At 52.2% G+C, this 27,200-nt stretch overlaps 1 protein-coding gene across 1 annotated transcript in view; it reads left to right on the top strand.

Moving 5' to 3' along the window:
- Pgs1 (phosphatidylglycerophosphate synthase 1) overlaps positions 1-27,200 on the top strand; it is a 38,249-nt gene that overhangs the window by 1,012 nt on the left and 10,037 nt on the right. The window contains exons 2-7 of the mRNA XM_075989968.1: positions 10,180-10,369; positions 12,907-12,984; positions 15,193-15,292; positions 15,906-16,095; positions 16,588-16,766; positions 18,885-19,406. Coding sequence (XP_075846083.1) covers positions 10,180-10,369; positions 12,907-12,984; positions 15,193-15,292; positions 15,906-16,095; positions 16,588-16,766; positions 18,885-19,406 — 1,259 coding nt within the window. The remainder of the gene's footprint in view (positions 1-10,179; positions 10,370-12,906; positions 12,985-15,192; positions 15,293-15,905; positions 16,096-16,587; positions 16,767-18,884; positions 19,407-27,200) is intronic.

Genomic DNA, 27,200 nt, shown 5'->3' with positions numbered 1-27,200 from the left:
TTCTTAGAGACATAGTCGTTTGTAGCTGGGGCTGGCCTTAAACTGGCTAAGTAACTCAGGCTAGCTTAGCACTTCTGATTCTCTTGCCTCATCCTCTCAAACGCTGGGGTCACAGGTGTGAGCTATAATGATCCACTGTCTTAGCTTTTGATATCCGAGTTCCATGGGTAAGATCTTGCGGTCTCGCTAGACAGCTAGGGAAGCAGTGACTTGTGTTGGTTCTAGATGTGGAGCCTTGATTCTCAGACTAACAGAGGGAGCTTACCAGCCAAAGCCCAAGTTTGCTTCGGAGGAACTTTCAGGTGACAGATTCCAGGCAGAAAGGGAGTCTTGGATGTATACTGATCAGAATGTCTCCTTTGTCCAGATGTAGAGGAGGTGGCCACTCTGTTCTATAACTGAGACTTAGCGAAAGACCTGGCCATTCTATTGGGTGGTAAAGTCAGGTGATGCTGACATCGTGCTATCAGACCACTGCAAGATGTAGTTTAAGGTTTCAGAAGTTGGGCCCAAAAGATGAGGGGTTTAGGAAGCTTTGTTAATTTCCTTTTTGTTTTGAAACATTATTAATTATTGTTGAGCTTTGGTGTTGATCACTGAAGGATGCTGGGGCATGCTACACAAATAGCCCTACTTCTGCCAGGTATCAAATCCAGGAGATCAGATATACCACTAGGTATCAAATCTACCACTGAGCAGTGCCCCTAAAGCCATATGTAGCCCAGGTTAGCTTCCAACATGCTTGCTTTGTAGATGAAGATGACTTTGTACTTCTGATCCCTTTGTCTACAGCCTGAGTGCTGGGATTACAGTCACTGTGCCCAGTCTCATGTGCTAGGGGTAATTTCCAGGGCTCCGTGCATGCTAGACAGATAGACCTTACTTACCAATGAGCTATACCCCCAGTGCCCATGCTGCGTGACCCAGGTTAGCCTCGAACTCTGAGCACAGCGATTGCAGTCTTGTACCACCATGCCCACCTGGGGCACTTTCTTTCTCTCTTCCTCCTGTTTTATTTTATTTTCTTAGTGAAAAATCTTTACAGTGTATGTATGTGTTTGTCCCAGGAATTGAACATAGGTTGTCAGGTGTGGTGACAGATACTTTTACCTGCCGAGGTAGCTCATTGGCCCCTCTAAAAAACTAAAAAAAAAGAAAAAAAAAAGATTTTGCTAGTTTGAGACAGGTTCTCACTAGATATTTGGCTGACTTGGAACTCTGTGTAGATCAGGCTAGCTTCAAACTCATAGAGATCCTCCTGAGTGAGTGCTGGGCTTAAAGGTGTGTACCACCACACTTAGACCAAAGGTTTTATTTTTACTTATGTGTATCTCAGTGTGTGTGTCTGAGTGCAGGTGCCTTTGGAGGCCAGAAAAGGACATTGGATCCCTTTGGTCTAAAGTTACAGGCAGTTAGGATCCCATCTTAAGTCTTAACCATTAAGCTGTCTATCCAGCCCATTAATAAATTTCTGAGACAGGATCTCACTACGTAGCCCTGGCTCTCCTAGAACTTCCTTTGTAGACCAGGCTGTCTTTTAAAATTTATATATATATCTGTTTATTTTGAGTCAAGGTTGAATGCAGCCCAGCCTGACTCGGGCTTCTATGTAGTTAAGGGTACCCTTAAACTTAAGGATGGGGGCTGCAGGTGCAGTGTGGCAGCGAGGGTAGTCTAAATTGATTTTACAAGATTCACGTTTGTTCTGGACTCCTAGGCTGGCCTTGATCTAGGGGTGGCTGAAGATGACCTTGAACACCTGAGTTCTGGGATTGTAGGCAGGTGCCTCCACACTAAGCTCAACTTCCCAACATTTCCGCAGTACACGCGGCTCAGTATTTCTTAGCCAAAAGATTAAGCCTACAGTTAAGTCAGAGGGTGTGGGGTGTGGGGGATTGACTGGTGGATTTCTCTGAGTCAGAACCAGAACTTGAGTTTCTCTGCCATGCATTCAGAAGCTCTCTTTACAGTGATAACATTTAGGGTGGGGACGAGGATGACTGTGTCCACCAATGAGTGACCCTGCATGGTTTTGTCCCCGCCTCTGCCTAGTTTGGCTTGCAGCTTTTTTGGTTCTCTGGGGCCTTAGTGTTTGGCATTATTCCTGTCAGTTGTGGCCACTCACTCTCAGCTGCTGGCTTTCGATTCTTCTCCTTTGTTCCACTGTGCCTCCCAATTCCTCATTCCCCGAATGGTGTGGTTTCTTGTAATTCTCTGATCACTGATTCATTGATAATAGCTCTGTGTAGTCATGAGCTTAAGTTATTTTAGATTCTGGCTTGCCTGTCTGACTCAGCCATCGGGGGCTTGGTGAATCCTTGTGGCCAGCAGGAGGAACGGTTCTTCACTGCGTGGTTTCCTCTCAGGCTTAGCGGTGCCCATAGAGACTAAAGAACACGAGAAAACCATTTCTTATTAGTGATCCTGAGATACTGTTGCTTTCTCTGAAGCAAGTGCCTGACTCACCGTCATTGGGAGAACTAGACAGTTGATTTATTCCTCTTGTAGATGGGTCATTGCTAGGCTAGTGAGAGAGATAAAGACAGCCCTGACTTTACAGTGCCCGACCTGTGAGCAGACGTTCCAGGAAAGCAAGGTGGAAGGTCATGGCGGATCCCTGGAGGTGGAAGGCCTCCCTGTGACACAGCACAGAGCTGTTAGCAGTGAAGTGAAGAAGGGGAGTAGGCATTTAAGGGGCAAATGATGTGACCAGGAGTGGCGGCAGCACTTGAACCATTTCTTCTTTTTCTCTTCTTCTTCTTCTTCTTCTTCTTCTTCTTCTTCTTCTTCTTCTTCTTCTTCTTCTTCTTCTTCTTCTTCTTCTTCTCCTCCTCCTCCTCCTCCTCCTCCTCCTCCTCCTCCTCCTCCTCCTCCTCTCTCTCTCTCTCTCTCTCTCTCTTTTTTTTTTTTTTTTCCTGAGACAGGGTTTCTCAGTGAAACAGCCCTAGCAGTCCTGGAACTAGCTCTGGAGATCAGGTTAGCCTTGAACTCTGAGATCCACCTGTCTCTGCCTCCCGAGCACTGTGATTAAAGGCCTGTGCCACCGCTGCCTGCCCTTGAACCATGTCTAACAACTGATGGAGGGTTGCTAGGTAGGAGAGGAGCTATAAGCAAGTCAGTCTCCTGGGCCGGGCCAGAGACCTAGGAAGGCAGATTTTAGGTCCTTGTGTGGTTTGTGAATGGTACAGCCCTGAGCTTTGGGAGGTAGGGGTGCTCCTGTGAAGTCAGGGGCAGTGGGTGAATAAAACTATAGAGGGCCAGATTAGAGTCAGGCCTGCTATGGGTATTGGGGGAAAGCGATGCTGAGGCAGGTCATGTGACCCAAGTGTTTAGGTTGTAGCGCTTGACCACACCGGCCACACCGGCTTTTGGCAGTAAAAGCTGCAGGTTTATGGCTTCTGAGCTACATTGAGGTGCTCAGGTAGAGAGGCCACGCCTTGGATGAGGGGTTTGGACCAGCCATGCACAAGGCGGGCTCCTTAGCTGGAGCAGAAGAGACCTACTGGGAAATGTTGAGAGGGCCTTCTTTCCTAAGCTTGAGTTTGTTTGCCATATAAGGAAATATTCCTCTAAAACTATGTTAGTTGAGCTAAATAAATACACAACTCTTTATTTTTTAAACTTAAGCCTGTTTCCTTTGTGGGGGGCACAGAGAGACAGGGACACTGTCCTTATTTCCTAGCTTGTGAGAGGGAAACGGCGGCCACAGAGGTTCTTTCAGTTGGAGTTTCTTCCTTTGTGGTGGAAGGCTCGTGGTGCGTTCTGAGACACTTCTGCTCTGAGGAGCCCTCACGCTCCCCCAGGTGCTTTCCTTTGGCCATTTCTGATGTTGGGAGTCAGCCTTTCCAACCCACTAGAGCGCTGCCTCTGGTTTAGTTTAGTTTTTGAGACAAGTCTCATGTAGCCCAGGCTAACCTCAAACTCTGTGTAGTTGAACAACTTACCCACTTGCCTGTGCTTCAGGCCACTGTGCTTGGCTCTAACAAGTTGTCAAGATTTTTATGGTTGTGCTGGGGTTTGAGCCACAGGCCTCTTGCACATGCTAAGCACATTCTAAGCGAGCACTTTCTCACCGACCTGTGTTCTCCTCAGTCCCCTCGTGGTTTGTTATTTGTGCAGTTAGGATGGGTGGGAAGGAGAGAATCCGAATCAAAGAGTTGTTTCCTCAGAGCTCAGATGTGACTTTGTGTGACTCACTTGCAGTTGTAGCTTGTTGGCTTGCTATTGACAGTGTCCCTGAGTGCATCTTAACTGGGGTGAGGAGTCCTGCTGGATGTGTGCTGCTAGGCAGATGGAGAACAGCCCGGGATTAAAATGCTGATAGCTAATCCCCTTGTAAATACTGATGAATGGTGAAGGAGGCAGCCTGGCGGGACCCAGGAAGGGCAAACATGGTCGGTTCATGTCGCGCACTTTGTTCTTGGTATGCCTTACTAGCTGTGGGCTTTTCAGCTCTCCAGCCCCCCAATGTCATCGACTTTCTTTTGGCTTGTGGTCAGTGTATCTGGATGCTGGCAGCCGGGCCTCTGGAGCGGTACTTACTGGGGGAGTCCAGTGGCCACGGTCTTGAGTAACCTGCAGCATCACTTCCCTGACTGGACCTAGACTGCAGAAGTCAGGAAGGGCCGCTGCTGCTGGGGTTGCAGGAAGTACCGACTTCTCAGGAAGTGATGACTATTGCTCTTCTCACCAGCTCCCTTTTCACATTGACATGTGTGTGATGGGGAAGTGGGCGGGCAGAGGGCGGCCTTTTCTTAAAAAGTAGTTTCTGAAAATGTGACCAAAGACCACAGCTTCTTCTCAAGACTTATTTTGGGGCCATTTGGACACATTTGACTGGGATCCTATTATCTGTGCCAGGAACCCTCTTTCCCAGAGGGAGCCCCGAGGTCTTGCACAGGACAGTCTTCCTGCTTCACAGCACTGTCCAGAGCCCCGAACAGTGACCTACAGCTTGTGTCTGTCTACAGGTCTACCTTCAGCCGAACAGCTGCCATCCTGACTAGACTTGTCTGTGCACACCCCTCAGGGGCCTGGGAGGGCCAAGAGACCCTCTCCTGAGTAAATAGTCGCTAGGAGGAGGAGAAAGGACCCAGGACTGGCTCGCGCCTGTCTCTGCTCACAGCTCTGCCATTGCCTGTTGTGCCAGTCTATCCTCTGAGTCAACAGCCGCCGTCTTGGGGCATTCAGCTGTGGCAGCTTGAGAAGTCATTCCTGCTGGGCTTGCTGACTGTTCACTTCTCTCATTGAGGGTCGGGGGGGGGGCGCAGAGACTTCAGCTGAGTAAAGAGTGTCCATAGCAGCTGCTGCGTGCAGGGAGTGCCTACACGTGGCCACGGAGAGGGCTGGGGTCTGTGGGCTGGGGAGGGCTGGGGAGAGGCTCCATCCTGTGCCTGTGGGGAAGTCATTTTCCTACTGGGTAAAGAGTTTCCAGTGTGGCCTTTTGGTGGGAGCACATACACCCCAGTAACACCCCTTCGCCCTTGCCGTGCCATGAATCCACTCGAAGTGAGCTCTGGTGCTTCACCCTTGGTGTGCTGGGGACTTTGCACCTCCCCTGGGAAGGAGTTTTAGTCCCAGTGTCCCACTGGTGATAGGTAGATTGGGGTCAATGGCTCCAGGGTTGTGGGGAGCTACAGAGGGTGACGTGAATAGGCAACAGTGTGCTTCTGGGGTGGGGTTTGTCTTTCTCACTCTCTACTGAGAATGGGGGAGCTAGGCAGAGTCTCTCTGCGGCCCACCCACAGGTGAGGCAAGCCAGTGTCTTTCCATAGATGCAGGCAGCTCCCCAGAACTTGGTGTGATGGGCATTCCTGCTGCTCCACCCAAGTGCTTGTGGCTTCCTGCTTGACAATTTTGCTTGACAATTTCTGCTTGACAATTTTGAGCTCAGTTGGCACTATTGTCCTGTGCCCCTCATGGAGTAGTGTTGAGGGGGACACCGCCCTGCCTAGGACGCTCTGGTATATCAGGCTAATTTTGCCATCCATAGGGGGCTCGAAGAAGCGTGTCCATCTTGCTCTGGGCTGGTTGAATCTTAGTCCTCGGGGTGGTGGGAAGAAGCCCGTTGCCATGCTTTCACATCCCCTGTGCCCATGTCACAGGACCCTGTTGGTAGGGTGAATTTATCTGCAGTGTCTACAGGAGGCCTTAAGTTTGGCTGAACTTTCACCCAGAGTCAGGTGTGTTGTGGGTTTGGCCTGAGCAGCTAATTGAGAGAGGATGTTGTCCTGGGTCCTCAGGACTGCAGGCTGAGGATAGCTTTGCACTGTTGACCCCTCGTGCTGAGGGTGACATGTCCTCCTAGGCTTTGGGTGTCAGGTAGGGGAATCATTGGCCTGCAGGCCCTCTTCTGTCTACTCCCTGGACATTCCAGGAGGAAGGAGGGGCCTTCAGAGAGGAAAGGCCCACAGAGCCTGATTTCTGTTTGTACCACTTCCTTCTCTGTGTTACTAGAACTGGGTGCTAGATGCTATCTAGACAGAGATGACTTAGGGGAACCAGCTGTGATGTGGACATTGTGCTTGTGCAGTGACTCGGTTCCTTAAATGGGAACGTGACAAGATGAGTAACCACAGCCTCTGCCTTGAAGCTCTCAGACTTAGTTTTCGATAGGACTCTCTCTCTCTCTCTCTCTCTCTTTCATTTTCCGAGACTGGAATCTGTTCTGAAAACTAGCTCTTGTAGTTCGAGACCAGGCTGGCCTCAAACTCACAGACATCCGCTTGCTTCTGCCCTCTGGAGTGCTGGGATTAAAGGTGTGCACCACCACCATCTGACTTTGCTTCTTTTTCTTTTAAAAAAAAAATCCTTGACTGTCTGTCTATGAGTGCCACTCACTTGCTGTATTAAGTTTTCTTTCTCTCTCTCTTTCTTTCGTTCTCTCCTCCTGTCATCTGAGTTTCAGGTTATTGAATTCTGGTTGTCAGGCTTGGCAGCAAGGGCCTTCCTTCACCACGGACCCAGGCCATGCCGTTTCTTAGTAAACGGCCTGGCTTAGGGGAAATCACTTGTGCAGGTGGGTGGCCCCCGGAGACTGGATGACTGTACAATGGGTCTGGTGCTTGTGGGGATGAGCTTTTTTCTGGGACAGACCTCAGGAGTTGCATTGTGGGAAGCCAGGAACAGCCTCCACAGTGTTGGCCCTAGAACAGAACAGGCTCAAGCTCCTCCAGTCCAGATGGGTCTCCTGTGTGTGTGCTGTCATTGTGGGGTCCTTTACTGGTGCACACCCCCACGAGTGTGTGGAAGCAACATGAAGTCTGGACTGTCTCTACAGTGAATCGGCAAACCCTGCTGGCCTTGTAGCTCCTTCTTGCTCACAAAAATAAACCTGTCAGTACACAGATTGAACAGGAAGTCAGTACACAGATTAAACAGGAAGTCAGTACAGAGAAGCCTGCAACAACTTCTGGACTGAGGCCCCAGTGGAACATTCCCAGGGAGAGCTGCTGGCAGGGGAGAGGCCTGCTCAAGGTTGCCACCCCTGCAGTCACTGCTGCCATTGTGGCTGTTTAGGCCTGCCCTGATACTTTGTAGGGTATGAGTATGGGTGCACACAGCACCCACTGGTTTCTGGACGCTTCTGTTGCTCAGGTTTCACCTTGTCCAGAGCCCCTCCCCTCTGTGTTGCCTGCTGAAAGCCTCCCGCAGCTCCAGGCATCACCTCTCCTCCCCTCCTTCCCCTTTGACCATGTGTGTCTGACAGAACTCTGGCCCTGCTCTGGACTGTCTGGTGTGGATGAGTATCCTCACCTTCCTCTATGTGAGCTGGTGGGCATCTCTGCCCACATGGTGGCTGTGTGGGTCTGAGGGTGTGGCACGGAGTAAAGCAGGCAGACCAGGTCCTCTCTCATCTGCTCTACATGGTGGGCATGTGCCATGAGACGGAGGCTCAGGCTGCACCTCTTGGGGGTCTCCCAGGTTAGCTGGGAGGTTTCCTGGTTCTTCCTCTTCCTCTAAGCCTGCTCAGGCAGCAATCACACTCAGGACTTTTGTTTGCAAACCAGCAGCAACGGGAAGGATGCCCTCCCCTCCCCTTCCCTGCTGAGAGCAGGGAGATGCTGCATTCTCATCTCTGCACAGGTGGCCAGGGCCTGGTGAAGTCTTCCCAGACCCAGGGAGCCACTACCTTCCACTGTTGACTGAAATTTTCTTGGCAGTGAGTTGGTCATGGTAGACCGGTGGGCTTTCTGGGAAGTGCAGCTGGGGGCCATCTGGTGTCTTGCAGTGCTGGAGCCCTGGGCAGAGTCATTGCTGGAGTGGACCAACAGTGAAATCATCTTCCTGGAATCTTCATTGAGCCCCAGGGTGCTGAGGAAATGCTGCCCAGAACCCTTCCCAGTCACACACTGGAAGGCTCCCTGCTGCTCTCTGCAGTCTGGGATTGAGAGTGGTTTGTGTGGGGTTTTGCACGGGGCAGCAGGGGCATGGCTCAGCCTGGATACACGGAGGCTTCCGGGGTGTAGCTTCATGCTTTGTGCGATCAGCCTCATGTTGGTGGGACCCTGGAAGATGTGTCTGACAGCTGAGGGGCCTTCTTGTCAAGGCCGCCCCTCCAAAGATCAGCCCTTTCCCCACGGCACTGCACAGCCTTTCTCCCTACAGCAGTTGTAAAGAGATTTGGTGTTCTAGGTCCTCTGACAGCGGAGCCCAGGAGTCCTGAGTCTCCTGGCTCTTCATTGTTATTCTTCCTGGCCAACCTTGTTTCCAGTATCCTAGGAGGGAATTTAAAAACATGTGTCTTTTGTTTACTTTTTTGGCAATTTTGTACCTTTATACAATGTGTCTTGATCCTGTCTATTCCCCAGCAGAATCTTCATATCCTTTCCTTTTTAAAAATAAAAACATTCCTTTTTGTTTCCGCCGCTGAGCCTGTGTGTGCAGGTGGCATGTGCTGTGCTGCAGTGGACAGACTTGTCTGTCCACTAGTTGTTGGGCCCACTAGCCTGGAGTTGCTGCTGTGAGCTGCCCAGTGTTGGGGACTGAGCGCGTGCTCTCTGCCAGAGCAGCCAGAGCCCCTAACTGCTGAGCTGCTGCTCCTGCCCTCCTTCCCAGCAGTCAGTGCTGGCTGCTGGAATGCCAACTGATGTGGCTGGCATGCCCTTGTGCTGGCACTGTAGCCGCCCCGAGTTCATGGGCGCAGCAGCCACATCACACCCAGAAGCCAGCATTTCACAGCTCCCCTCTTCACCATCCTTGAGCTCGTAAATCCCTGCTGTTCTCTTCCTGGGTGCTCTCTGAGGCTTGGTGAGCTCCATGGAGATGTCCAGTTCAGGCTGAGCACTCAGCAATCACTTACTCTCAACCCTCTAACCAGTTACAAGTTTTCATTAACTGCTGGCCACTACAGAAAGGCTTCTCTGGCCAAGGTTGAGAGCAGCCCATGGGCATAGCCATAGATATTTAGAAGGCAGTTTAACAACACGTCTATTTAGCAAAAAAAAAAAAAAAGAAAAGAAAAACAACAACAAAGCCAAAAACAAAAACAAAGACAGTAATAGGTTCCCCCTAGAGCTTGACTTTCTAAGCCATGGACCTTTGATCAGATTTACAGTACCAGGAATGAATTCCTTCCTGTGGATGGGCCTTAGAGGACAGAAGGTGGCTGGTCACCCCGCATCCTTCATGCCACTGTTGCACCATGGGGCATTTTGCCTGTGGGGGGGCTGGTCACTGCTGGTGCCACCATGGATGACTTTCCTCCCCGCTGGTGTGCATAGCACCACTCAGGTCATCCAGGTGCAGTCCCCAGTGTCCTACAGCTAAGGCGTGTTGTGTCTTCAGCAGTCTTGCTATCTGGTTCTGGGGGAATCCAAGAACAGCATCAATAGCCTGTGTTTGGGGGCCTCTGGGCCATCCCTGACAAGTAACCACCAGTAGCCAGGGTTTTCTGAGGCATGTTGATGTCAAAGGGGCAGATTTAGCCAGGCAGGAACTTTGTGAGCTTTTTTGTGGCTGCTTTTACTCGGCCCCTGAGTTATTGGGAGTGATTTTGGTTGGGTTTGTATATAGGCATTGCCATTTTAGTTGGTGCAACACCGACTGCTTCGAGGTGCTAGGAGGGAGGAGGACTTAAATTATGTGGGGAAATGTGAAATGGCCAAACTCTCCCAAAAGAATCGGTCAGTCCACAGAGGTATTTGACACAGTAGCTCATGTGCATGTTTCTTTAACCAGGTCACCATGGCTGTTACTGGCTCCCTTGCTGTCCCCAACTGTTCCTCAGATCACCTCCCCACCTTGCTGCCTATGTCCCGAGGGTGTGCACAGGTTCCAGTGGATCAGAAACTTGGTCCCGGAATTCGGAGTCCCCAGCTCTCACGTCAGGGTGCTTTCTTCCCCTGCAGAGTTCTTCGAGCTCTTAAAGGTAAGTCGTTTGAGGAACTGAGACAGGAGTTGGATGGGGGCAGGGTGTCAAGGTTTGCTAGGCCCTGACACCCACTCTGGTGCAGCTTTGCTTAGCTTGTGCCTCTTCTGTCAGATTTCACCTTCATCTAGGGCTGAGTTGAGCAGAAACCTCTTGGGGAGCCAGTGTCCCAGAACAGGGAGGAGCGAGAACATGGCTAGACTCTTGAGTGTGGAGGCAGTGAGGACTGGTAGCCCCCAGTCCTCTGCTAAAAGATGAGGGGGGCTGTGATGAAAATCCCTTCCCTGGGTGGCAGCATCATCTGGGTAGCTGTGTTGCCTAGGGAAGTCTGAGGTGTGGGATCTGATGAGTATGTGCAGTGGCCACTTGGTCACAGGGCTCTTCAGATCAGGAGCCTTGCTGGCATCCTGGATCACTGGCGTCTGTCTGGTGTGTACTTCCTTCTCCTTGGAAGTGATGTCCCTTTGCACTGAGGGCTTGCTTTTCACAGTGCTCAGGTTCCCATTACACGTCCAGTTCATAGTCGGACTGCTCACTGGAATGAAGTAATTCAGTGCTAATTAATCCTTAACTACGTGAACTCTGTTCATATTAGCAATGGCTCTGGAATGGAGATCTGGTGACCAGCAGAGTGCTGGGAGATAGCAGAGACCCAGATTCAGGTTCATCTCTGGAGAAAGTGAGCGCTCATCGACAGAAAGCCTGCTGTCTCCCTGCTCTCGCCTCTGTCTGAGCTGGTCCACACTTAGCTGCATTTCTGGCGGACTCATTCTTTGTGTGTGCGCCCATGGGCAGGGCTGAGCTGGGTTCATGCCCATGTGTGGGCCAGTGCCCATGGGGCCCCTTGCTCTTGTTGCACCCTGCTTCTCCATTCTCTTCCTCATTGTCTGTGAGGTTGGTCCTGCAGTGTCCTCCCTCTGACCCGAATAACTGGTTATCCCAGGTGTCAGGAGGCCGGGTCATGCTCTGTACCTGCTCACAGGTGCAGAGCGAACTCTTCTGCTGCTGAAGAGAAGCAGCAGGGGGCCTGCATTACTTTGTCCCTGGACCGGAGGGCAGACTGGAGGACCAGCAGGCTCCCTTGTCTTTCGCCACCTGACATGTGTGACAGATGTTGGCCCTCTGGTCTTTGGCTGTTCCTGTGCCTGCCTTCTACAGGGGTTGTCTGGGATCCTGGCATCCTGTAGTGAGCAGCCCTGTAGACTTTGGTGGTTGGGGCTGAACTGACTCCGCCTGTTTTTTTTTCCTCTACAACCTCGATTTTAATAGATAACAAAACAAAGGAAGTAGCAGCCTGAGGATGTTGTTTGTTTTTTCCTTGTGCCTAAGCATTTCCCAGGGGTGTGTTCATGCATCTGTCTAGTCAATATGCCCAACTTCCTGAGTGGACCGTACTAGCTGGGGTGATAGCCCTTTTTCGGCTGCAGGCTTGTGCTGTGTTTGTGGGCCTCCTTCTAAGTATGCTTTCCTGTGTCCTTTGGAGTTGGTCTTTGCAATTTTGGGAGATAGAGTCCCATGTTGCCTCAGCTGGCCCCTAACTCGATATAAACTCCCATCTTCCTTTCTTATCTCACGAGGGCTGGGATAACAGATGTGGCAGTGTGCACTGCTGTGCTTTGTGTGCTTGCTGACGTTCCTGGGGGGTGGCTGTCTAGGGCTTTGAATTTGAAGATGGATCCTTTATTCTCCTGGGCTGGAGCAGGGCCTAGAGAGGACACTGGCTGTTGAGACAACTTGGGATGTGTTGTCTTTCATGTGTGCCTGTGCCTGTGCATGTGTGTACCCATGCTTGATCACAGACAGCCAGACTTCAGATGTTGGCAAATGCAGCTTTCTGTCCCCTTCCTGCCAGTCCTTCTTCTCAGAGGTATTGAAAAGTCTCCATGCTCCTTTTGGACGGGAGTGCAGCTGTGTGCCTGTGGGGTTCATCCGTGAGGTTGTGTGTTTTCTGTTTTAGCAGCACATTGTGGGGGTGAGCTCTCATCAGGGTGCACAGATCTCCCTCATCCTGGTAAAGTGCCCACCTCACAGTCATGAAGATATGAGTCCCATCCCCAGCACTACAGGAAAGGCTGGGTGAGGTGGCTGGACTCCTAGGGCCTGCTGGCCAGCCAGACTGCTTGGTGAGTTCCAGGCTAGTGTCACCCTATCTCAAAATAAAACAAAACATGGTAGAATAAACCCAAAGTGGTTCCATGTCCCCATATGTGTGTCTACACACTTACATGTGACCAGCACTTAGACAAATACACATATGTAAATATATAATACATACATACATGTGTGCCCCTGATCTCCTTCACTCATTAGTGGTTGTGTGGTGTTTTGTTGTCCCATTAGACTGTGACTTGCTTTGCAGACTGAATATTTGAATTAAGGTTGTGCGCCCTCCTTTGGGAAGTCACTATGTCTGTGCTCGGCTAATTGGAGAATTAACGGTGAGGACATAGAGCCAGCCATTCAGCTTAGATGTGATTTGCCTCCGAGTGGACTACAAAAACAATGAATGTAACATAGAATTGTTACTCCTTTTCCAGGGGCAGATAAAAACAGCCAAGAGGCGAGTCGTGATGGCATCCCTCTACTTGGGGACAGGACCTTTGGAGCAGGAACTGGTAAGGCTTAGGGGCAGGGCAGCAGGTGGAGCCAGCTCCACAGTGTTGACTCCAGCTGCCTTTCTGGCCTCTGCACATAGGTGTCCCTAGTGCATGACGATGGTGTAGGAGACCCAATTGTACTGGCCAGCAGTTCCCCAATTCTTACAGGGCTGTTTGGGCTGCTCTCTCTGACATAACCCAGAGGCTGCATCAGGTCCATGGCCTGCTTTTGTGTGACCCGAAGAATTGCCACTGATTTCCAAGATGCTGGAGGAAACCCAAAGGTTTTGAGTCATGTAAGGTTTATGACATTCACCTGTCAGCGCGTTATAGGGGCACAGGCACACTCGTCCTCTCCCGTGTCAGTGCGGTTGAGGGGCACGGGCACACTCGTCCTCTCCCGTGTCAGTGTGGTTGAGGGGCACGGGCACACTCGTCCTCTCCCGTGTCAGTGTGGTTGAGGAGCACGGGCACACTCGTCCTCTCCCGTGTCAGTGCGGTTGAGGAGCACGGGCACACTCATCCTCTCCCGTGTCAGTGTGGTTGAGGGGCACGGGCACACTCGTCCTCTCCCGTGTCAGTGTGGTTGAGGGGCACGGGCACACTCGTCCTCTCCCGTGTCAGTGTGGTTGAGGAGCACGGGCACACTCGTCCTCTCCCGTGTCAGTGTGGTTGAGGGGCACGGGCACACTCGTCCTCTCCCGTGTCAGTGCGGTTGTAAGGGCACGGGCACACTCGTCCTCTCCCGTGTCAGTGTGGTTGTAGGGGCACGGGCACACTCGTCCTCTCCCGTGTCAGTGCGGTTGAGGGGCACGGGCACACTCGTCCTCTCCCGTGTCAGTGCGGTTGTAAGGGCACGGGCACACTCGTCCTCTCCCGTGTCAGTGCGGTTGTAGGGGCACGGGCACACTCGTCCTCTCCCGTGTCAGTGTGGTTGAGGGGCACGGGCACACTCGTCCTCTCCCGTGTCAGTGCGGTTGTAAGGGCACGGGCACACTCGTCCTCTCCCGTGTCAGTGCGGTTGTAGGGGCACGGGCACACTCGTCCTCTCCCGTGTCAGTGTGGTTGAGGGGCACGGGCACACTCGTCCTCTCCCGTGTCAGTGCGGTTGAGGGGCACGGGCACACTCGTCCTCTCCCGTGTCAGTGCGGTTGTAGGGGCACGGGCACACTCGTCCTCTCCCTTTTTAGTGCGGTTGTAGGGGCACGGGCACACTCGTCCTCTCCCTTTTTAGTGCGGTTGTAGGGGCACGGGCACACTCGTCCTCTCCCGTGTCAGTGTGGTTGTAGGGGCACAGGCACACTCGTCCTCTCCTGTGACAGCCGCATGACTGAGTGGTCTTGGCAGAGACCATCCTGGCTCACAAGAGCTAAAATACTCAGCAGCACTTTTCAGAAAACATTTTTTGATTGTGTTCTAGGCTGATGAGCTAAATACAGTTAGGGCCAACTGGCTGGCTGTTGGGTGTACAAGGGGTACCAGGACGTGGCCAGCCTGGTCCCCTGGACTTTCTGGTGTGTCGTAGCTGTCATTTTCAGTAAGGAAGATAGGGCTAGGAGGAGCCTAAGCCAGCTAATGAGTTCAGAAATGCTGGCTGTAGAGTTGCCCACGCAGGCAAGCGTCTGGGTTGAACTGGAGCCTGTGCATGTGGCTTATCTGTCTTCTCTCTGGGCACTTTTCTCTCAGAGGGATGGAAGGTATGTGGCTGGTGCTGTATGTTCTTCCTTGATTTTTTGTGGTTAGAGACGGGTGGGTTGGAGCTGGGACATGGTGTGGCATTGGTGTGTGGAGCCCGGGGGAGGTAGGCTAGCCTGAAATCTTGCATCTTTGACTGGAGCACAGAGGCCTCCCTCCACTTCCCAGTCATCCTGTTGAACTGCAAGCTTGGGAAGCTCATTTGTTCTCTTGGGAAAGGGACGGGAGGGCCAGTGGGCAGGTTCCATCTTGGATTTACTCATCATCCCGTGGATTCCCAGCTAGTACTACTCCGCATAGAGTACAGCACTGGTGTTTTGTCTGGAGGGGATGTGGAGATGTGAGAGACCCGAGACCCAGGCTGTCAAGCACTGTGGACCTCTGCCCTTACTCCACCTTCCTCTTGAGGCCCAGGCTGGAGACGGGGCTTGGCAGGGGCTGATAGATAGCGCACACAGTCATTTCCATGGCTCATTTCTCAGGGGCAGAAACAGCTCTTTGGTCTCACACGTGTTCCTTGGATTCTCCTAGGTGGATTGTCTGGAGAGTTCTCTGGAGAAGTCACTACAATCGAAGTTTTCTTCCGACCTCAAGGTCTCCATCCTCCTGGACTTCACCCGTGGCTCCAGAGGTAAGTGTTCTGCACTTCCTTTGGTCTGAGGAGTCACCCTCTAACAGACCCGCACAGGGCTGCCTGCCGGTCCCAGTCATGGTTCCTTCTATAGCGGATGGCTGTATGCAGCCCAGGTTGAAACAGTCAGGACAGAACAGAGTTTTCCCTAGTCTGTGGCTACTCAGGGTCTGTCTCTGCCCTGCTTCCTTTGGCCTTACTTTATTTTAAGGCTTTGTGTGGGGGTTCCTGGTAGTGGAGGCCAAGTTCCCAGGGCACCTGCTTCCTTCTCTGAGATTCAGGCCAAGTAACTGCTGTCAGGTATGCACTAAGTCTAGCTGATGGCTGCATCTGGCTCAGGATGGTATTTTTCTTCGGGAGCTGGGGTGAGAGGTTAAGACACTGAGTGGCTCCCCAGGAGGCACTCGCTGACTTAGGAGGAGGAGGGGGTCTAGCGTGGCTGAAGCAGTCTTGCCCTGGAACAGGTGTGTCATGGTTAGAAGCTGCGCTGTTTGATGTGGCTCCTTCACCGGGCCCCAGGTAAAGTGAGGCTCCTAGGGAGTTGGTCTGTCTGGCAGTCAGGACATGTGTCTTTCCTGGAGAAGCCACAGCTGTCTCTGCTGCTCACACATAGGGAGGAAGAACTCGCGCAGCATGCTGCTCCCACTGCTGCAGAGGTTTCCAGAGCGCGTGCGTGTCTCCCTCTTCCACACACCAAACCTCCGAGGACTCCTCCGACTCCTTATCCCTGAGCGCTTCAACGAGACCATCGGACTCCAGCACATCAAGGTGTACCTCTTTGACAACAACGTCATCTTGAGTGGGTGAGCTAGCGCTCCGTCATGTTCTCTAGCTGGGAGTTCAGTTCAAGGCACAAGGCCAGTCTGCCCCCAGCTCCTGAGAGAGGTGCTGTGCTGGTTGTAGATGGCGCTCACCTCCTCTTTGGAAGGCAGCCAGTGTGCTGAGCCTCTGCGCCGGTTCACTGTTTGTCATGGTGACTCACTGTGCACCTCACTTCATGTGAGGAGGACGGATCAGAGGACAGGCAGAGCCCAGGAAGCCCAGCTCTGTGGGCTGTGATGTCTCAGACAGCTGTGTGGCCTACAGCACCTGTTCTCCACCTGGGTTTGCTCCTGTTGTGGGGTGCCATCTCTGTTCTCTTACTCAGTGTCAGCTTGGCTGGTGTCCAGCACAGAGGCTGCTCTGGTTTCATCACACCATGGGATTGTCATTCCTCACCTACTTACCCCGAGTCCTGGGTCAGTAGGCCACACATCCTCTTGGCTGCGCCCTCATCTGATTCTTCGTCTCTGTAGTGCAAACTTGAGTGACTCCTACTTCACCAACCGCCAGGACCGCTATGTGTTCTTACAAGACTGTGCTGAGATCGCAGACTTCTTCACAGAGCTGGTGGATGCGGTGGGGGATGTGTCCCTGCAGCTGCAGGGGGATGACACCGTGGATGTTGTGGATGGCATGGTGCACCCTTACAAAGGTAGGGCAGCCTTCACGACGCTCTGCTGACTCCTGTAGACCACAGGCCAGAGGAGCACCTCTGTGGTGCTTGCTGCAGGTGCAGGAAACGGTGTCAGAGCTTTCAGCATTTGTTTCTTAAGCCAGAGAAATGCGATTTACCGGCTCTTACATGCTTACCTGCCCTGTAAGCAAGAGCCAGCCTGGGAAGGTAGAAGTTTGGGCCCAGGGTCCTTGTACCTTAATCAGGTGAGCCAGGAGACTGCGCTGGTTTTTACAGGAAGTAGCCTGCCTAGTGACCACCCTCCCACCTCAGCCTCTTCCCCAAATCTCCTACCCTAGCAGCCCCATGGAGGTCTGTGGCCGCCTGCCTGGAAAAGTGAACTGGAAGAGCCCAGCTCTGCTGCAAAGTGTTCTGGGCACTCGCATTCCTGTGATTCCTGTGGCTGTGGCTTCTCCTGGCCTTGAAGGGTTGCTGCTGAGTGTGCAACAGACTGCACAGCTGAGGGACAGCTTGGGGAAGGGGAGAAACCTGGCCCTTGTGAGAGAAAAGCTCTCATGTCCTGTGGTCTTCCTGATGACAGTCCTGTCCGGTGCCAGGGAGTTGTGACTGCCCACTGAGGCTGTGGTCTCTTGATGGCCCTGTCTGCCCCAGGGAACATTTAATTGTTACCACTGTGCATTGAAGTGCATCAGTTAAATGTTTTGTGGAAAATTTCTTTCCTTCTGTGTATCCTTAGATTTGTCTTTTGGTCCCCAAGCCTAAAATGTGTACTATCTGGGCCTTGAAGAAATGCTGGTGTACTGCGCCAGGCTAGGCACAACTATTCGGGAATGACTATGTTTAGGGACAGCTGAGATGTGTCATGTTTAGAGCAGGGACAGACATCTTGCTCTGTGGCAGGGTGGGTTTCTGCCCAGTTGGTTTCTTCTCTGTTCCTAGTCTAGCTCATGAGAGGCACCCACGTGTCTGTCCCTGTTCTCAGTGCAGACCGTGTGAGTGTGGGTGACCCAGCATAGCCCTGCTTCGTGCTGCTCTTCTCGCTGACCAGCCTGCCTTGCTGCCTCTGGGTCTCCCATGCTGACCTCCTCTCTGGACTCTGTCCGTGGACCGGTCATCTTCCTGATACTGCAGCGCTGCTTTGCTCTCTGCAGACCTCAGGACAGTGTGTCTGCAGAGTTGTGTGCCATATGTGTCCATTCCCTGTGGGGACAGTGTCCCTGCGGAGCTTGAGCCTGCCCTAGGGCTTCTGTTTGTGGTCACCGTGCTTTCCCGCCACCTGTGTGTTCTTTGTTCTTCATGTGAATATACCATCTTTTTCTGAACACATCTTTCACTTTTATTTCCTTTGGACAGGGTCTCGTGTAGCTTAGGTTGGCTTGACCTTTTCCTCCCATGTTCCAGCACTGTAATCAGGTGCCACCCTGCCTGTTCCTGGCATGTCTTTTATCTAAATGATCTTTCTTACTGAAGTGTATAGCATGCCTCCCAGACAGACACCAAAGAGGTGCAGCTCAGGCCCCGTCACAGTGGCTTCACAGAGCTACCTGACCCCCAACTGTTGTCACCAAGGTACCAAAGTCCTGGTGTTTGCTACCTCACATTCCTCTCCTTGTATGTTTGAGTTTTTGTAGCTGGAATTACCTGTGTCATGCCCTACCATGTCTCCTTGCATTGGTCCTGTGGGCAGGGCCCTTGTCGACTGCTACCCTCTTTGCTCCTTGATCTTAGTCTGTGTTCTGCCAGTAAAAACTTGTGCATTTGCCCATAGCAGTCACATGGTGTGTGCCTTGAGCCAGCAGAATCTGGATGATTTTGTTTTGTTTTGTTTTTTTTTTTAGTTTTTCGAGACAGGGTTTCTCTGTAGCTTTGGTGCCTGTCCCGGCACTAGCTCTTGTAGACCAGGCTGGCCTCGAACTCAGAGATCCACCTGCCTCTGCCTCCCGAGTGCTGGGATTAAAGGTGTGCGCCACCACCGCCCGGCTTGGATGGGTTTTTAAATGGTCTCATGTAGCTCAGGCTGGCCTTGACTGTGTAGCTGAGGATGACCGCAGCTCCTGATCCTCCTGCCTCCACCTCCTGTGTACCACTACTTCTGGCTCTCCATGTTCTCTTTCCTCTTTCTTATGTCCTCTGTAGGTGACCGGGCTGCGTACTGCAGAGCAGCTAACAAACGGGTCATGGACGTGATCCATTCGGCCAGGACCCGACAACAGATGCTGCATGCACAGACCTTCCACAGTGACTCTCTGCTGAGTCAAGAAGAGGCTGCGGCTGCTGGGGACCGGAGACCAGCACCAGACACCTGGATTTACCCACTGATCCAGATGAAGCCCTTTGAGATTCAAATAGATGAGATAGTCACTGAGACCCTGCTGACAGAAGCCGAGCGGGGAGCTAAGGTCTTCCTCACCACTGGCTACTTCAACCTGACCCAGGCCTATATGGACCTGGTGCTGGGCACTCGAGCCGAGTATCAGATCCTCCTAGCCTCACCAGAGGTGAATGGCTTCTTTGGAGCCAAGGGCGTGGCGGGTGCCATCCCAGCTGCCTATGTGCACATCGAGCGACAGTTCTACAGCGAAGTATGCAGCCTGGGGCAGCAGGACCGGGTCCAGCTGCAGGAGTACTGGCGCAGGGGATGGACCTTTCATGCCAAAGGTACGTGGGGGCTGGCCAGAACCCCCATTGGGGGTGTTCTGTGCTCCTGGTCACACAGAGCACGTGTGGAGAGCCCTGCACTGGGTTATCTTCCTAGCAGCCCTTGCAGGTCCTGCCTGCCTATCCCAGGTCCGGGAGGGATGATGCTATCCTATTCAGGGGATGGAGTTGTGCAGAATACTTCCCCTGTATGTGAACACAGCTTTAAAAATGGAAACCACTTGGTGAATATTCCCTTTTTTTTTCCTGATTCTGGGGACCAGCCCCAAAGCTTTCACTTCTACCGCTGACTTAAATTGAATCCTCAGTCCTTTGGTAGCTATTGAGGGACATGTGATGTACTGTCTGCTGAAGGAGCACAAGGAAACACGGAAGGCTTGCTTCTATCTTTGGGGCTCACACCTAGCTGCTGTGCAGGGGACTTCCTGTAGATTGCTGATTTGTCGTGAATAACCTGTTTTCCTGTCTTTCCTCACTTTGATAGATCCTTTTTCTGTTTTCTCGTCTCTGCTTCTTCTCCCCGTAACTGAGAGGATGGAAGCAGCATGCTCAGTTTGTAGTCCTTAGTGAAAGTCATGAGAACTTTGCTTCTTTTCTTTGTGGTTCTGAGGGTGCGGCCCAGAGCCTTGTCCATGGGAGGCTGGCGTCTGGTCACTAGCTGTGCTCTGCACCCAGCCGGTGCCCTGGACCCTCTGCATGCAGCCCTGTGGTAGAGATGGTTATTGCTGCATTGAGTCTTCACTGTGCTCCAAGGAGAGCAGCCCAGGCGCGGCTGGCTCTCAGGTGCTGAGAGCTCTCTGAGGGTTACATGAAACTTGTTGGGAACCTTGAACCTGGCAACAGTTTGCCCAAGGCTCATTGCTGAGGGTTCCTGCTTCAGGGTAACACTGCCCGAGGAATTCATCTTAGCCCCAGTGCTTGACCTATAACTGCAGAGGTTATCTGGGAGTGCTGGGTTCTTGTGGCTTCTCTAGGGAGTCCAGAGGGCTGCTGTGCCTGGCCATCTTTGACTCCTCAGATGGAACTTTTTTCACTCTCTGATCTCTGAATCCGGCCTTTTCTTTTCCCTTCCTTCCTTCCTTCTTTCTTTTCTTTTCTTTTCTTTTTTTTTTGGTTTTTCAAGACAAAGTTTCTCTGTAGCCCTGGCTGTCCTGGAACTAGCTCTGTAGACCAGGTTGGTCTCAAACTCACAAAGATCGCCTGTCTCTGTTTCCCTAGTGCTGGGATTAAAGACATGAGCCACCACTGCCCCGCTGAATATAGCATTTTCAGTGGGGACACTTTTTTGTTTTTGTTGTTATTTGAGATAGGGTCACTATGTAGCTGTCTGGTCTGCAGCTCTCTATGTAGAGTAGACCAGGAGATACTGGAAATCAGATCTGCCTGCCTCTGTCTCCTGAGCACTGGAATTAAAGACATGCACTACCATTCCTGACTAGTGGGGATATATTTTAAGAAATACTGTTCAGCTGAATCCAATTATCTGTATTGCTATTTTAGTTATTTTTTAAAAAATATTTATTTGAGCCTTGTATTGGTTGCGTACACCTTTAATCCCAGTACTTGGGATGCAGAGGCAGGCGGATCTCTGAGTTCGAGACCAGTCTGGTCTACAGAGTGAGTTCCAGACATCCAGGGCTATAGAGAGAAACCCTGTGTAGAAAAACAAAAAACCAAAAAAGAAACAACAAAAAAATTCACAATTGTGTGGGTGTGGGTGCGTGAATGTGTCTCTGTGTATGTGGCCTGCTTATAAAGGTTAGGAGACAGCTGTGGGAATGAGGTCTCTCCTTCTACCAAGTGAATTGCATCCATCAAATTTAGGTCTCAGACTTGGTGGCAAATGCCTTTACCCCCGACCCATCTCACCATTCTTTGTTTCCTTCCATTTGTGGTTCGTGATCCTGGGATGAGTTCTGTGCCTTGCGCATGCATCACATACTCCTCCCAAACAGGACGTTCTGCCCCAGAGACTGGCTTCTCACCATAGGAACGCTTCAGCTGGGAATGGCCAAGTTGCCTGCCTGTCCAGCTGGTCCTGCCTGTGCATGGAAGCCCGCATTCCTGCCCAGGCAGGCAGCTTTGTTTGTGTGGGAAGTGACTGCCCCATTGTTGGTCTCATCTTAGCATGTGGGCTAAGTGAAGCTTGCGTTCAGGTGTCTCTGGGCAGGTAGAGCTGGCCAGAGGGTGTGTATGGAAAGTCTTCAGGTTGGCCCAGTTCCTTCTGGAAATGACAGCAGAACCCAAGGGTGGGACACAGGGAAGAGCTGAGCATCTGGGTGAAGGCTTCACTGGTCCCCGCACAGCCAGAGGCAGGCCAGACAGCATGCTTCTCCAAGTACACCACGACCACCCTAGGCCAGCCTTGCAGCCGCAGAGACTGTAGTCTGAGTCTTGCTTTACTGCGGTGTTCCCCTGAAGAAGCCTCCCCAGTTACACCCAACTGGCTTTTCCTGTGTGTCTCTCCTCGCCTTTTCTCGGACTGTGTGCTCTTGCCCCCTCCTCCCTCCCTCCCTCCCTCCCTCCCTCCCTCCCTCCCTCCCTCCCTCCCTCCCTCTTGCTTGCCCTGATGTGGGTGGGGCCCTGCTATCTCTGAGTGCTGGATCAGTGGGGGAGCAGGGAGAGCCTCATATCTGGATCCTAGAATTGTGTGTGTGTGTGTGTGTGTGTAAAACAGGAAGGAGGACAAGAAGGTGGAGCTAAGTGGGGGTAGATGGTACTTGGAAGTTTGGTTCTGAGATGGGGTCTCACGTAGCCTGAGCTGCTTGCTGTGTCACTGAGGATGACCTTGAATTTTAGACCTCCTGAGTTTTGGGATCACAACCAGCTTAAAGCAGTTTCTTCTGAGTAGGGTCCTGGCCAGGAACTAGAGGTCAGAGGTTACTCTGCCAAGGTGAAAGGCCAGCACCCTTTCCTGCTTAGTGGCTGCTGTCTAAGGTGGGTCACAGCTCTTTCCTGGCACACCTGCGGACAGGTGACCTGTATTAGTATGGGGTGATTGGGCAGGTGGTCCACGGGGTGCTTGTGGGTTTTGCTGGTTGGCTTGTGGTTTGCTGGTTTCTAGCAGGGCCTGTGCTGTGTACAGGATGTGGACCTGCTTGTTTGTGTCTGCTGTGGGCCCCTGGAAAACTGCTGGTTACCATGTAGTTGCTTCTCTTGTTCTCTTGCCCAAGCTCCTACAAGACAGGCTTGGGCTGGTCTCAACTGTTTCTGCTCTGAAAAGCCTCAGAGGAGAGACAGTCCGAGAATCCAGGACACTGCGTGCGTCCTAAATCCGTATGGATCCATGTACCTCAGGAGGTATCACTTTGCAGCATAGCTTTTCCCAGGGACAGGCACAGGATGCTAGGAGGACCCTGTTGAGCTTGCTGGTGACCCTGTGAGGTGGCTTAGTGAAGAAAATGGTTTAGTCCCTTCCCTTTCCTTGGGAAGTCTTCTTGGTAAATGCTCACAGCAGTCGCACTGTGGGTCTCCTTGCAGCAATTCAGAGGACTAGGGTTGCTCTGTAGTGTTTGCTGGGGAGCTGAGTGCAGCTTTGTGGCCCTAGCATTGGGAGCAAAGGGTAGGGATCGAGACCAACCTGGTGTGGACAGAACCACAGGACTGGATTACTCACTGCTGCTCAGATGCCTGCTGGGAAGTCATGGAGGTTGACTCTAGAGCACCGGATGGAACTCACGTCCCTCCCAGGCTTTGCTGACGTCTTAACGCCATTTCAAAGACCCACAGAGACACTCAGTGCGTAGTTTTCTTAGTGGGAATTTTTGGAAGTGTTTCCTGGGAGCTCAGTTGACTTGGGCAGGAGCAGGCGTCGTCTGGAGACAGCAGAGTAGTTCACCAGCAAGAGTGTGTAAGTGAGCAGCAGTGCACAGCCAGTGAGGGCTTCCTGGGAGGAGGCTCTGCTCACAGAGTGGATGACGGGTGCAGTGTCAGTAGAGGGACACCTGGGATCCCCTGATGTGTAAAGTCTCTGCCTTGTCACCTGCACATGAGCATCCCAGCTCACAGTGGCCCTGGCTTAGCAGCAGACTGCTGTGGCGTATTGAGGGCTCCTCGTACCTCTAAGCCCTTGTAAGAGTGCTGTGACTTGCTGCTGCCACCAGGAGTGGGGAGTCACGTTCACAAGTGTACAGGTGAGAGGCTTGGGGTAGAGCTCAGTACTGGAGCAGCTGCCTACAGTCAGATACACGGTGCTGTCCTCGGCACTGCAGCGCCTCCCCACCTCAGCTGGAGTGTGGTTTCTACTCTGTATCTTGCTTTTCAGCTGTCAGGAAGCTAAACACTTGTAAACTCCTAGATGGGCTGTCCTAAGTTGTCTGTGTGCAGGTTTGTTACTGTACCTCTGTCCTTGACTGGAGAGAGTCCTGGGGAGAAGGCAGCGGGGCACAGCTAAGCCACTGACTGTGCCTCTGGTGGTCTCTGTGGCTTGGCTTGTAGGTGTAGTGGGAAGGGTTCTAGGGGATGGGGTAGAGTTTCACTGCATCTCTGAGGCTCAACAGATTTGTCCGAGCAGGTGCTATGGGGTCACTGGGTCTCACCTGGTCCTGGTAGAGTGTGGGGAGTGGGAGGCCCAGGTGTTAGTTAGGTGAAGTCTGGGGTGAGCTCGAGCATGCTTACCCTGGTGCCTAGGGGCAGCGTTAGCAGCACAGGTGTGTGGAGCCCGATGTGATGATCCGTGTTTCAGCTCTGCCTCACGCTGAAGCCTGCCGTTGTTTAGGCCATCATTTTGACATCTTGCCCTGAGCAAGACACGTGTCAGCCTTGTCCCTGCTCTGTCCTGAGAGCTGAGCTCTGTTAGTCAGGGACCACACCCTTGTTCACTGCGCACCAAGCTCCTCTTGCCCATCTGTTTGCCAGGGCCATAGGCTCAGCGGGGCATATCTGTGGGGATCAGAAAGGACTGAGCATACTAACTGCTTTTGGATGAAGTGTTCTAGATTAACAAAACCCTTTGTGTGGTCAGGGATCTTAGGATTAAGAGACTTTTGGCTGCACAGATGGAATCTGTTAATGACTGACTGGACGCCATTATCTTTATTGTCTTCCCGACAGGCTGGGTGGCACCTTGCCCGAAGGTGAGCTGATGAGGCAGCCTGGCAGCCTCACCCAGTTCACCTGGGCTCCCTGTGGTATGGCTGCCACCTGGAGTCAGCAGATCAACTTCAGGGGGATGGGGGCTGTGTGGTGCACACGGCCATCACAGGCAATAGACTCCAGCCCTGAGGCATCAGGAGTTTCTCAATCCCTCTGACACCGGAATTGAGTGGTGCTCCCCTGTGAAAGAGCCGGGCTGTGATGCCTTCTGTCTCCTGGTTTCTACAGGGGTCTGAGACTCTGAAGCACTGAAGGGTTGGGGTGGGAGGAAGTTCATCTTTCTGGAGAAGTTCTCAGAGAAGACTCAGGCCTCCATGTGCAGAGCTCCTGAGTTTCTTTAGGTTTCTTTGTTTATTTGCCTGAATGTATGTGTGTGTGCCCTGTGCCCCCAGAGCTCGGAAGAGTGCGTTGTATCCCCTACTTGTGAGCCAATATGTATGTACTGTGATCCAAACCCAGGTCCTCTGAAAGAACGGTCAGTGCTCTTAACTGCTGAGCTATCTCTTCAGACCAAACTCCTGCCATTTTAATTTTTTTTGAACATTTACTATTTAGCTGGGAGGCTGTCACACTTTGATACTAATCTGGCGTCCCTGTTGTCTGTGCACATGTGCATGCTCATTGGGTTGGGGTTCCTACTCTCCCAGGGATTCTCCATTACAGGAAGCACGCAGCTGACAGGGGGACCCTTGCAGACTAGGGCAGGCAAAAGCTCTAAGCAGAGGAGAGGGGATCCAGGTGGTAGGGTCTCGGTCAGGGAGGCTCTCTGTGCAGAGGCCTGAGTGTAGAGCACATCATGCTTGTCCACGGCAGGCGGGACAGTGAAGTCGCCAGGCCCCCGCTTGCATGGCTGAATGCAGTAGGTGTGCAGTCTGCAGGGTAGAGGGTAGCCAGGACTGTTTGACAGTGCTGTACAGCCTTCGCTGTGTAAGGGCAGATATGTGGCCTCATCGCGTTGTTTTTGACACCAAGTCTCATTGTGTAGTCCAAACCAGCCTTGAATTCATAAGAATCCTTCCCTAGCCTCTCATACTAGGATTGCAGGTGTGAGCCACCACTCCCAGGAAGAGAACAGAGTCAGGGGGTAGCAGGGGTACTAGGTCTCTGAGTTCAGGCCACCCTCTAGTGTTCCAGCTCTGACAGTGACTGCAGTGGTCTGGTCTTTTTTGAGACAGGGTTTCTGTAGCTTTGGAGCCTGTCCTATAACTAGCTCTTGTAGACCAGGCTGGCCTCAAACTCAGAGATCCGCCTGCCTCTGCCTCCTAGAGTGCTAGGTTTAAAGGCGTTGCCACCACCGCCCAGCTTCCCTGCTCTTGCTGGTATTCAGAGCTACTGTGTTTCCCTTGGCTGCAAACCACTCTACCCCCAGTCCACTCCCCAGAGCATTTCTTCCTTCTCCAAGCTGCTGGTTCCTGGAATTGTGAAGATGTTGGGCACAAAGGTCAGGGTCTGAGGTGAAGAATTGGGGTTTGATGACCATTTTAAAGCCCTGTGCTGGAAATGTGCTTCCTCCTCCTGCCCACAGAGCCTCCCCTCCACTCGTGATGGAGGCGCATCTGGAGAGAGCTGGTAGACACAGCTGGGGTCCAAGCAAGGGAGGGAGACGTGTCTCCAGTGCACCAGCCAATGATTAAAGCTCTTGACTTGGAGTCCAGAGGGGAGAGGCCTAGCATGTATGACGTACACCTCACAGGCCTCTGTTGTCACAGTTTTCCTGTGGGCTGCCAGCTCACAGATCATGACGTGGACACTTGTAGCGGTTGTGGAAGCTTGGCCTTAGCTCAGGCTTTTTCTCCAACCAGCTCTTATAATTTAATTAACGTCTTTCTGTTAATCTGTGTCCTATCACATGGCTTGGTTACCTTTCCTTTGTCCCTTATGTCTGATTTGTTCCATTGGTGTCTCCTGTGCATCTTTTTTTTTTTTTTTTTAAGTTTCTCCTGTGCATCTTGATTTATCTCCTCTTCCTCTCATCTGGAAATCCCACCTCTCTCTCCTGCCTAGCTATTTTATTGCACTAGTCCCAGCAGTACATCCTCACGTAGTGTACAGATGTTCTGCCACAGGCTTCCCTGGGACTCAACACCAGTGACCGCTGCCCACCCATAACATGGGCAGCATCTCTCAGCAGTGCTCCATATGTCTCTCGAGCTAAACAGAGGAGACTGGGAAGGAGGGATAGGAGAGAGGTGGGGAAAAGAGGGGGGAGGAAGGGAAGGAGGGAGGGAGAAAGAGAGAGGGAGGGAGGAAGAGGGAGAGAGAGAAGAATTGTCATGTGCAGCCCAGGCTGGCCTTGAACTCTCCATGTAGCAGAGGGGATGTAGCCTCAAACATCTGTTCCTATTGTCCCCATTTTCCAAGTACTGGGATTATTATAGGTCTAGCCCCAGCTAGTCTGGAATTTGAATCTGCTCAAAATGGTCTCAGACATGAAAGCATCTTCCTGAGTGCTAGGGTTCCAGGTATGTGCCACCATGCCCTTTGATTATCAACTTGTTTTTGAGACAGAGTCTTTGTATCTCAGGCTAGCCCTAAACTTGATCTGTAAGCTCTGACGAAGTGACTCAGAAGGCAGAGGTGCTTGCTGTGCAAGCTTGGTGACTTGAGTTCCTATTTTTCGTTCCCAAGACAGGACAGGGTTCCTCTGTAACTTTGGAGCTTCTCCTGGAACTTGCTCTGTAGACTAGACTGGCCTTGAAC

Source organism: Microtus pennsylvanicus, chromosome 11 (genome assembly GCF_037038515.1).
Source record: "Microtus pennsylvanicus isolate mMicPen1 chromosome 11, mMicPen1.hap1, whole genome shotgun sequence".
In the NCBI taxonomy this organism is placed as follows: domain Eukaryota; kingdom Metazoa; phylum Chordata; class Mammalia; order Rodentia; family Cricetidae; genus Microtus; species Microtus pennsylvanicus.
Note: the sequence above shows the minus strand (reverse complement) of the source record. Positions and strands in the feature narration are given on the sequence as shown.